This window comes from Carassius gibelio, chromosome A1, assembly GCF_023724105.1.
Source record: "Carassius gibelio isolate Cgi1373 ecotype wild population from Czech Republic chromosome A1, carGib1.2-hapl.c, whole genome shotgun sequence".
NCBI lineage: Eukaryota > Metazoa > Chordata > Actinopteri > Cypriniformes > Cyprinidae > Carassius > Carassius gibelio.
The window spans coordinates 36,350,369-36,362,080 of record NC_068371.1 but is presented as its reverse complement, the minus strand read 5'-3'; the positions used below and the strand labels follow the sequence as shown (position 1 = coordinate 36,362,080).

The window sequence follows — 11,712 nt, the reverse complement described above, 5'->3', positions numbered from 1 at the left end:
GTTATTGTTACTGTATGTCTGAGCCTCGTCACAAGCATTTCAATGCCCAGTATTCCCCAGTGTTAACTATGCAAATGACAAATAAATGCCTCGACTCACCTCTTCCTTGCCTCAAGCGTGACATTAATACTATCTGCTGTCAGTCTGGTGTGTAAGTGCTTGTGTTGTTGGTCAGAAACTGCCACTCACTCACTTAAACACCAGGTACTTGCTCATGTTTCTGACTGTGTAAATGTAGTTGCGTTGCATCATTGCTTAACAAGTAAAAAAAAAAAAATGTGTTAGAAAGAGGATCTTGAACCTAAGACCTGAAAACCTTCATGCATTAAAAAATCTTGATACTCCTGCAGTCATGATGAGTATTTTTACAAAGCAATCATGTTTCGCATATTCTCTCACAAAGATTTAACAAAAGTGAATTCTGAAGCTTATTTGTTTGGATCTGGAAACTTTTCTAGTTGTTGTTGTGTAGTTGAGATGGTGTTACGCATACGCAGAAAGAGGAATCTTTAAATGCAGATTCATGTGTGACAACTGACACAAGAAGCTGCTGATATTTCTCTAATTTGGGTGCCGACACTGAGACATTGACACTGCAGCGTGGTAAGACCATTTTTACCATTATTTAACATTTAGGTAAAATAATTCTTAAGGGCTACAACATATACAGTCAGGTCCATAAATATTGGGACATCGACACAATTCTAATCTTTTTGGCTCTATACACCACCACAATGGATTTGAAATGAAGCGAACAAGATGTGCTTTAACTGCAGACTTTCAGCTATAATTTGAGGGTATTTACATCCAAATCAGGTGAATGGTGTAGGAATTACAGCAGTTTGTATATGTACATCCCACTTTTTAAGGGACCAAAAGTAATGGGACAGATTAACAATCATAAATCAAACTTTCATTTTTTAATACTTGGTTGCAAATCCTTTGCACTCAATTACAGCCTGAAGTCTGGAGATCGATTAGACATCAGCGTACGCTGGGTTTCATCCCTGGTGATGCTCTGCCAGGCCTCTACTGCAACTGTCTTCAGTTCCTGCTTGTTCTTGGGGCATTTTCCCTTCAGTTTTGTCTTCAGCGAGTGAAATGCATGCTTAATCGGATTTAGGTCAGGTGATTGACTTGGCCATTGCATAACATTCCACTTCTTTCCCTTAAAAATCTCTTTGGTTGCTTTCCAAACACCAAACTACCCGGAAGACCATGGAAAACAACTGTGGTGGATGGTCGAAGAATTCTTTCCCTGGTGAAGAAAACCCCCTTCACAACAGTTGGCCAGATCAAGAACACTCTCCAAGAGGTAGGTGTATGTGTGTGTCAAAGTCAACAATCAAGAGAAGACTTCACCATGTGAATACAGAGGGTTCACCACAAGATGTAAACCATTGGTGAGTCTCTAAAACAGGAAGGCCAGATTAGAGTTTGCCAAACAACATCTAAATAAGCCTTCACAGTTCTGGAACAACATCCTATGGACAGATGAGACAAAGATCAACTTGTACCAGAGTGATGGAAAGAGAAGAGCATGGAGAAGGAAAGGAACTGCTCATGATCCAAAGCATACCACCTCATCAGTGAAGCATGGTGGTGGTAGTGTCATTGCGTGGGCATGTATGGCTGCCAATGGAACTGGTTATCTTGTATTTATTGATGATGTGGCTGCTGACAAAAGCATTAGGATGAATTCTGAAGTGTTTCGGGCAATATTATCTGCTCATATTCAGCCAAATGCTTCAGAAATCATTGGTCAGCGCTTCACAGTGCAGATGGACAATGACCCGAAGCATACTGCGAAAGCAACCAAAGAGATTTTTAAGGGAAAGAAGTGGAATGTTATGCAATGGCCAAGTCAATCACCTGACCTAAATCCGATTGAGCATGCATTTCACTTGCTGAAGACAAAACTGAAGGGAAAATGCCCCAAGAACAAGCAGGAACTGAAGACAGTTGCAGTAGAGGCCTGGCAGAGCATCACCAGGGATGAAACCCAGCGTACGCTGATGTCTAATCGATCTCCAGACTTCAGGCTGTAATTGAGTGCAAAGGATTTGCAACCAAGTATTAAAAAATGAAAGTTTGATTTATGATTGTTAATCTGTCCCATTACTTTTGGTCCCTTAAAAAGTGGGATGTACATATACAAACTGTTGTAATTCCTACACCGTTCACCTGATTTGGATGTAAATACCCTCAAATTAAAGCTGAAAGTCTGCAGTTAAAGCACATCTTGTTCGTTTCATTTCAAATCCATTGTGGTGGTGTATAGAGCCAAAAAGATTAGAATTGTGTCGATGTCCCAATATTTATGGACCTGACTGTATTTGTAGAAATGTGGTGATGAGTTGAAGATACATGTTGTAGATCCATACCCTGATAGCACACGTACATCACAGAGATGTCTGTTAATGTCTGAGTCTGCAAGACGTGTTTTTTAGAGTGTTTGCTCATCTACAATATGTCCATTGGACGTTTCCTAGCAGATGTTAAATTGATGTTATAAAAATGTCTTTAAGATGTTTATGATGTAGAATGCATTTAATACTGACATAAGATGTCTATCAGAGATTTGTACACAGCAGGTGCTTTCCAGATGAAGCGATCTTTAACAGACATCTTGCAGACGTACCTGTGCTATCTGAGTATGTAAATAACGTGTGAAGATCTTTACATGAGGCCTGACATGAGAAACCTCCTCAGCACATGTCAAGCCTTCACTGAGCACTGAACTATTCAGAAATCATCACCATCTCTATCCATTATCAAGACAATAGAGTTTGAGATGTATATAGATGATGCTCATAAAGTCATATCTGTCAGTTTTATGACTGCAGAAATCACTATGGCGACATCACTCATGATGTCACTTCCTCTGATCTTCGTGGTCATGACTGCGGGTGAGTCTTCAGTCACTATACAGACACTTTAACACTCTTTGAAAAGAAGATCGAGCTCTTCACTCTTAGAAGCTTTTATACTAACATGAGTGCGTAACTAACAAATAAAAATGGTCAAAATAAAAAGATACTTTTTGTGCACTGGATCAAAACACCTGAAACACCACCTCACTCTCTCATAACTGTGTTTCGTGTTTCAGGGGGTGATGGTCTGCAGGATTGGGGAGTGAATTACAGCCCTTCATATGTTTGTGCATTAAAGGGAACAACAGTGAAAATAACCTGCACTTTAAAATATCCTAGTGATTATATGATTGAAACAGCCTTCTGGACCAAACCTGCTGTATCTGATGGAGATCCACTGAACCTTTGTTTAGATCCAGAAAAGAGTGAAAGAGTTCAGTGTGACAAAGAAAATGAAGACACTTACAGTATCACTCTGACAGATGTAACAGAAGCTGATAAACACATCTACTACTGCAGATTCACTACAAACAGAGGAACATGGACGGGGATTCCTGGAGCTCAGCTGGACGTCACCGGTAGTGACCTCTCAGAAACACACACACACACACACACACACACACACCAAGCACTTTATTATGTAACTGCACCTGTAGTATTATTCTGTTTGGAGAAGTTGTGGCCTAGTGGTTAGAGAGTTTGACTCCTAAACCTAGGGTTGTGGGTTTGAGTCTTGGCCTGGCAATACCTTTACTGTGGTGCCCTTGAGCAAGGCACCGAGCCCCCAACTGCTCCCTGGTTGCCCCAACATAAATGGCTGCCCACTGCTCTGGGTGTGTGTTCACAATGTGTGTGTTCACAGTGTGTGTGTGTGTGTGTGTGCACTTTGGATGGGTTAAATGCAAAGCACGAATTCTGAGTATGGGTCACCATACTTGGCTAAAGGTTACTTCACTTCACTTTTTCTGAACACAAAAAGAGAAATGTCATAAAATGTCCAGGGTGGTTGGATATTGTGATCTTCTAAATGCTTTAACAAAAGATGCAAAACTGTATTCAAATAATGTGACTTTTGACTTGCATTCGATGTGTTCTGGTGCAGGGGCAGATCTAGAGATTTTTTCCTGGGCTGGCATGAGGTTTCAGGAGGGGGACATGGACATTATTCATAATTTAAAATGCTACGGTTTTCATTGAATGTGTTTTGTTCTCTACACTGCAGTCCATGTGAGTCAGACGTGCAGTGCTTGTGCAACACCAGCTTAGACACCGCTTAGATATCTCAGTTGTTGATCTCATGTTGACCATTTTTCAAAATTGGATAGTCATAGATGCTGGGAAAGTGGATGCATGCCAATTTTGTGACAACAGTAGTTTAAACACACATAAAGAGCTAGACTAATGTTAGATCCTTATCTGACCTGACGATCACAGAAAAATTCGACGAGACAACAAAGTATTGCGGATGTAAATAACGGAACAATGTGGTTGTTGCAGGGTTAACTGTCTGCTTACAGACTTTTTCAACTTTGTGTCAGACTTACCTCTAACCTCACTGCTCACTGTTTATCAACCTCTCTTCTCCGAGACACTGCGTACTGCAGACAGATGCACCGAGCACCCTGCCCGGCTGCCACTGACTGGTGAAATTTCGCGGGGATCGCTGCCGTGCTGGTGATGGGTGAAACCATTGTGACTGTGAGGGGGAGGGGATTCTAAATCAGCGATTTCTGTTTGAAAGGAGTTTGGTGCGGGTCTCCTTGGACTTCAACGTGTAGGCCAGTGGTTTTCAACCTGTGGTCCGCGGCCCACTAGGTATTGCAGGTGGGCCGCCAATTATTTTCTGTTCATTTCCAGTCCATTCTAGGGCTGTGCGATTAAAAGAAAACGTCCTAAAATCACGATTTGAGCGTGCGCATATGCCTAACTCCAGGTTCACACACTGTCTGTGATGCACCTTTTTTTCTGAGCCAATGTTGACGGATCAGAGCGTTCTCACTGCGGTAAAAGGCTAGAAATAAAACATGCGAAAATAATTCATGTCTAACACATGAGCATAGAGTGAATTTGTTAGTGAACAGGATGCAGTTTAAGTGAGAGGAGACACGTTTTAAGTGTGCACACTCTCTCCTCGCAAAGCAGCGTGTTTCTGAGCAAGCACGACTGGTTTTGTGACAGAGCAAAGGAAATCTGCTGCCAACAGAGAGATTCGCACTCGTGCATTATTTTAATGTGCTTTCGCGTTATATTTATGCGCTCTCACTGCTGACCGCATACACATACTGTATACACACTGCAAACACCTGAGGCACCGCTACAATTAATGAGCTCTATGAACAATGCATGGCAAAAAAGAAAAAAAAGTCCCTGTATACAGGATTTTTTATTTATTTATTTTTTTTGCCACAAGTCTATACATTTTTTTACATCTTCACTATAGTGATAATTTTGACTTATGTCTGTTCTAGAGATGTTACAACTTTTTGATAAAGCTCTGATTGGTTTTCTTTTGGAAATATGTTTCAAATTAATCCTGAATGCATTTATGACTGTAAAAGCACATTTGCAAAATTGATAAAAAAAATCGCGATAGTTTTTTTTTTTTTTTGTCCATATCGCACAGCCCTAGTTTATTCAATAAATATAGTTTAAAATCTAGCTTCTGAGTACTAAGTTATTAACCCAACAATAGCGGGGTAAGTTAATTTTTTTGAAGTGGGCCGCGCAAACATATGTGTTTGGTTGTGTGGGCCGCGAGTTGAAAAAGGTTGGGAACCACTGGTGTAGGCTATGAACATAAAATATACTTATGAACATAAAATATTATCTGATTTATAAATGGGGAGGCAACAGGGGTGGCAAGACTGTATCCCAGGGGTGACACCTGCCACCCTTTGCTACACCATAGATCCACCTCTGTTCAGGTGACATTGCATATATACACACCATGCAGAGAATCCACTTGGAATATACAACATGAGCTGCATGAGAGTATTTTTGAATGCGTTTGCATCCTGTTTTTAAAGAAGATGAAGAAGATCACCATTCACATTTAATTTTATCTGTTTAACTGAATATTGACTTGCATTATGTTAGAGCTGTACATTATTGTTATAGATATTATGTTGTCACAAGAAGAGATTAGTTATCGTCTTCGATCAATTTTGAAATCAAAGGAAGAGATTAAAGGAAATAATGTTAGATTATTTATTTAGCCACAAAGACATTGTATCTTTGAAATATGCATTGGTTGAAAGCATTGAAATAATTTTAAAGCATTTTTTAACAATATGTTCTGAAAAAGAAAGAGGCCGCATGGCTTTAGAACAACAGCTGAGTGAAAAAAAAGACTGAATTTTAGTTTTTGTGTGAACAATCACTTTAAGATGATGGTGAAATAGAGAAAGAGTTTTGGTTGTTGTTGTGTCAGATCTGCAGGTGGAGACAGAGCAGATTGTGAAAGGGGGAGATTCAGTCACTCTGAAATGTAAAAGCATCTGCTCTCTGCCTCAACAAACAACATTCATCTGGTTCAGAAGCACACAGAGATTAACTACAGGAACCGTGAGAGAGAATCAGCTTCAGCTGCAGTCAGTCAGTCGTCAAGATGAAGGAAACTATCAGTGTGCTGATTCAGGATATGAGCGTCTGATCTCTCCACCTGTTTATCTTAAAGTAGGTGAGTACAAACTGATTCATTTACATTAGTGAAATATTTCACTAGTTATTTCACAAGTTCGACATCAGCAGAAAACTAAAAGAAATGAAAGATTCATTAAAGCCTAATAATATTTGTCATATCTGTGTTTCATGTTTCAGGGGGTGATGGTCTGCAGGATTGGGGAGTGAATTACAGCCCTTCATATGTTTGTGCATTAAAGGGAACAACAGTGAAAATGTCCTGTACTTTAAAATATCCCAGTGATTATAATATTAAAACAGTCTTCTGGACCAAACCTGCTGTACCTGATGGAGATCTACCAAAGCTGTGTTTAGATCCAGAAAACAGAGGAAGAGTTCAGTGTGACAAAGAAAATGAAGACACTTACAGTATCACTCTGACAGATGTAACAGAAGCTGATAAACACATCTACTACTGCAGATTCATTACATACACTGAGAAGGGAAAATGGACGGGGATTCCTGGAGCTCAGCTGGACGTCACCGGTAGAGTTAGTGACCTCTCAGAAGCACACACACACACACACACACACACACACACTATACAGCTGTCACCTGTTATTCCTGTATCTTAAACAGTAGATCACGACACTAGTAATGCTAAAGTTATAGGCTCAGTTCCCAGGAAATACATGAACTGATAAAATATTTACCTTAAATCAATGTAATTCGCTTTGGATAAGAGCATCTGCTAAATGCATCAACGTAAATGATTCATTCTTCATTAGTTTAATCACCTTAAAGTTTCAGTTGTTATAATATTTTATAATTTATTTTATTAATCTGATGGTGAATCAGTGTTGTTGCTGTTGTTGTGTCAGACCTGCAGGTGGAGACACAGCAGAGTGTGAAAGAGGGAGATTCAGTCACTCTGAAATGTAAAAGCATCTGCTCTCTGCCTCAACAAACAACATTCATCTGGTTCAGAAACACACAGAGATTAACTACAGGAACCGTGAGAGAGAATCAGCTTCAGCTGCAGTCAGTCAGTCGTCAAGATGAAGGAAACTATCAGTGTGCTGTTTCAGGATATGAGCGTCTGATCTCTCCTCCTGTTTATCTTAATGTTGAATGTGAGTACAAACTGGACCATTAACATTGGTTTATTATTTTCTGAGATTTTTGAATTTAGTTCCGATTTGTTTGATAAATTCAGCCCAATCATACAGACTGCATGCCATTTTTCTTTATTAATCTACTAATATGTCAAATGAATGTGATTTATGAATCTGTGTTGATAAATCAGTACATGTAATATTGTTTTATTTAAGGTGCATCTATTCAGATGTATATTTTAACCTTCCTGATCATCACTCAAATACAATCTCTTTCAGTTTCAGCTCGCAGAGACACTTCATTAATTGTTAACAATGATAAGAGAAGGTCATGAGATGAATAATGTAATTATTCTCATCATTTAAATATGTTTAATCTAGATCCTCCACAGAGCGTCTCGGTGTCCATCAGTCCGTCTGGTGTAATAGTGGAGGGAGATTCAGTGACTCTGAGCTGCAGCAGTGACTCAAACCCTCCTGCTCTCATCTTCAGATGGTTTAAGGAGAATCAAAGCTCATCTGTTGGATCTGGACAGAGTTTCATCATCTCCAGCTTTAGCTCCAGTCACAGCGGACGCTACTCTTGTGAGGCTCAGAATCAACATGGATCTCAGAGATCAGACTCTGTTTCAGTCACTGTTGAAGGTATTTACTATAAACACTCTTTCAGTTTTATCTTTCTCTAGTGTGAAATAATCTTCATGAACATCTTGTTTCAGGGACTCAGAGAGCTGTTCTGCAAACAGTTACTGGGATTGTGGCAGGATTGATCATCATCATCATCATCATCATCATCATCATCATTGTGTTTATGAAGTGAGTTCCTGCATCACGAAGTAATTTCACAAGTTAACACAAATGCAGAATTTACTTATCACTAAATATTAAATGTTACTTACAATAAATTACTGTTCAGTACTTTTTTAACAAAGCATTTTTTCCGAAGATGGAAGAAAAGAGACGGTGGAGCTGAAAGAGTAAGACAAAATCAGGCAAGTTTCAGGATCAGCAGGATCATGATATAGAAAGCATATTTAAGCATATATAAAAATGAAAACTAACAAGATCATGTGCTGTTACTTGACAGATATTTGACAAGATGTTTCAGATTGATCTGCTGATATCTATGTGATTATGTAATTATTTTTACAACAGCAGGAGGATCGTGTTGGCAGATCTGCAGAAATGGCTCCGACCAATGACGTTCCACTGTATTCAGTAGCATCAACCAATCAGAGGGATGATCTGTATGCCAACATTACAAAGAATGAACCCAAACCCAAAGACTCTGGAGATATGGAAGATGTTCAGTATGCCAGTGTCCATCACTTCAAGAACAAAGACATGAACACAACCAAAGAGACCATTGAGATACAACATACGTCTGATGCCAACAGGTGAGAAATGATTCATCTGAACCCAAATTAAACATATTTGATGCTTTATAAGAGCTCTCATATGTTTTGGGTTGAGATGATGGATTATCATCTGCTGGTGGGACTTTCTAAAGTGCCACATTAACATATTCATTTAATCTCTCCCCAGAGCTGATGATGTGATCTACAGCTCAGTGAAATGAGGAACATGTGGTCGATCTGATGCTCATGGGAGACCTGGTTTTGAGTCCATCCCTGGTCATGTTCCAGCTCCTTATCCTCTTGAATCCAAAATCTTATGGGACTGTTCTTCTTTTTAGACACTCACTGCCTTCACTCTATACTCACACATAAACACCGCTTTAGGCCTTTTAGCTCTCAGTCAATGTAAAACAGATATTTTTTCTGTTCATACTGTGTGATTTTATTGCTTATTTCATTACATTTTAACATTGTCAGAAAGTCTTAATTTTTTATTATGGCATCATTGAACAAATTTGTACATTTTACACCAAATTCTCATTACTGTCATGTGCCAGGTATTGTATTTTCCATGATTTTCATTACTGTAGTAAATACTGTAATCTTTTGCAATGATTGTTCTGTTTAGAGCTACACAAAAAATTAGCAAGTACATCATACATCAACCTGTTTTACATAGCCTTAAATTACTGTGATAAGTCTTTGATAATTATTTATATTTTAGAGCTGTCAGAACTATACAAAACCATGTTATGCTGATAACAATGCCTCAATCTCTAAACCAGTTACTACTTTGGTTAATTTGCCTAAAAATAGCCTAGCCAAGTGTAACAATGTTTGTGGATGTAAAGAGGAAGGAGACCGGGGTCGGTGTACTGAGGCTCGTTGGATAGTTTATTCTACAATAAGAAAACAAATAAACAATTGCACCACATGCGCAGACACTTCTAAGTATTTCTCTACTTCGTACTACTGTAGTTTTTGTGTCTTTCATTTTGCAGCTCTGCAGCTTCTCGCTCCCACGAGTCCCCAGCTCTATCGCTTCTCACCGGTCCTCCGCCGGCTTAAATACCGGTTCCCCACGCCAATCACTTGCCCCACTTACCACTGCTCGCCTCCTCACTCGCTCTCCCATCGCAGACCTCGCTGGACCACGCCCCCCCCCCCCCCCATTCCTTGAGAGGAAGTTGGCCACAGCCATCTGCTCCCCCGGCCTGTGAATCACCTTGAACTTAAACGGCTGTAAAGCTAGATAGCAACGGGTGATTCGCGCGTTGGTATCCTTCATGCGGTGGAGCCACTGGAAGGGCACGTGGTCCGAGCAGAGGGTGAACTCCCGGCCCAGGAGGTAATAGCGAAGGGTGAGGAACACCCACCTGATGGCCAAACACTCCTTCTCTATGGTGCTGTACCTAGTCTCTCTCTTCGAGAGCTTCCGACTAATGTACAGCACCGGACGGTCCTCCCTCTCCATCTCCTGGGACAGGACCGCGCCCAGCCCCCTGTCCAATACATCGTTCTGCAACAGAAAGGGGAGAAAAAAGGGCAGTCTTAACCCGGGTAAAGGCCTGTTGGCACTGCTCCATCCACTGGACCGTATCTGGTACCTCCTTTTTAGTGAGGTCAGTCAGCGGGCTGGTGAGGTCCGAATAACGAGGAACAAACCTCCTGTAATATCCCGCCAGCCCCAGGAACTGCCTCACCTCCGTTTTGATCTTGGGCCTGGGCCTGGGGCAGTTTGCAATGGTTGCCGTCTTATCAATTTGGGGACGCACCTGCCCGTGGCCCAAGTGGAAGTTAGCATACCTTACCTCCACCCGCCCAACTGCGCACTTTTTCGGGTTGGCCCTTAGCCCTGCCCTTCTCAGCACCCCAAGGACAGCCCTCACATGCTCCTTATGCCGCTGCCAGTCCCCACTGTAGATGATGATATCATCCGAGTAGGCAGCGTTATATGCAGCATGGGGTCACTGCACTCGATCCATGAGGCGCTGAAACATAGCTGGGGCCCCGATAAAGCCAAAAGGAAGCGTCACAAATTGGTGTAATCCAAACGGCATGTTGAAGGCTGTTTTTTCTTTGGACATGGTAGATAAGGGGATCTGCCAATATCCCTTTGTTAATTCTAATGTCGAGTAAAAGCGAGCCGTGCCTAACCGATCAAGCAACTCGTCAATCCGTGGCATTGGATAAGCATCAAATTTTGATACTGCGTTCACCCTGCGATGGTCTACACAAAACCGAGATCCTCCTCTTCACTCACTGCTGTCGCTTGCATCACTGACCCCTCCGCGCTCCATTTTTTAAGGAGGTAGAGGTGGTAGATTTGCCGTGAGTCGCCTCTATCTGTTCGCACTACTTCATAATTGAGATTTCCTATCCACCGTGTGACCTCAAAGGGTCCTTGCCACTTTGCTAATAATTTGGAGCTAGAGGTTGGGAGTAACAGGAGCACTTTATCTCCCGGTGCAAATTCTCATAACTTAGCCCCTGGTTATACAGCTGGCTTTGCTTGTTCTGGGCCTGAAGCAAATTCTCCATAGAGAGCAGAGAGTTTTGCTCTCAGGTCCAGGTCTTACTGAGGCTCTTGGGATACTTTATTCAACAATAAGAAAACAAATAAACAATTGCGCCACATGCACAGGCACTTAACAGTATTTATATACTTTGTACTACTGTAGTTTTCGTGTCTTTTGGTTTGCAGCTCTGCAGCTTATCGCTCCCATGAGTCCGCAGCTCTCTCGC

General features: G+C 41.1%; 1 protein-coding gene across 4 annotated transcripts; it reads left to right on the top strand.

The window, feature by feature from the left end:
* The first annotated feature begins 333 nt into the window (after window positions 1–333).
* LOC128019412 (B-cell receptor CD22-like) lies at window positions 334–8,444 on the top strand. 4 transcript variants are annotated; one of them, XM_052605399.1, is made up of 6 exons: window positions 334–603; window positions 2,847–2,909; window positions 3,110–3,451; window positions 7,376–7,627; window positions 7,991–8,254; window positions 8,329–8,444. In XM_052605399.1, the coding sequence occupies exons 2-6, from the start codon at window positions 2,855–2,857 to the stop codon at window positions 8,427–8,429; spliced, it is 1,014 nt and encodes a 337-aa protein (XP_052461359.1). In that variant the 5' UTR covers window positions 334–603; window positions 2,847–2,854; the 3' UTR covers window positions 8,430–8,444. The 4 variants fall into 4 exon arrangements, with proteins under 4 accessions (XP_052461359.1, XP_052461340.1, XP_052461350.1 ...); XM_052605380.1 differs by having other exon boundaries at window positions 335–603; window positions 2,833–2,909; XM_052605390.1 differs by lacking the exon at window positions 3,110–3,451 and adding an exon at window positions 6,693–7,040 and having other exon boundaries at window positions 336–603.
* Window positions 8,445–11,712: the final 3,268 nt, after the last annotated feature.

Coding starts and splice junctions, on each gene's coding strand:
- LOC128019412 (XM_052605377.1), top strand. CDS start 2,837: ATGACTGCAGAAATCACTATGGCGACATCACTCATGATGTCACTTCCT. Junction 2,910..6,692: donor CTTCGTGGTCATGACTGCGG/GTGAGTCTTCAG, acceptor TTCATGTTTCAG/GGGGTGATGGTCTGCAGGAT. Junction 7,628..7,990: donor TGTTTATCTTAATGTTGAAT/GTGAGTACAAAC, acceptor TGTTTAATCTAG/ATCCTCCACAGAGCGTCTCG.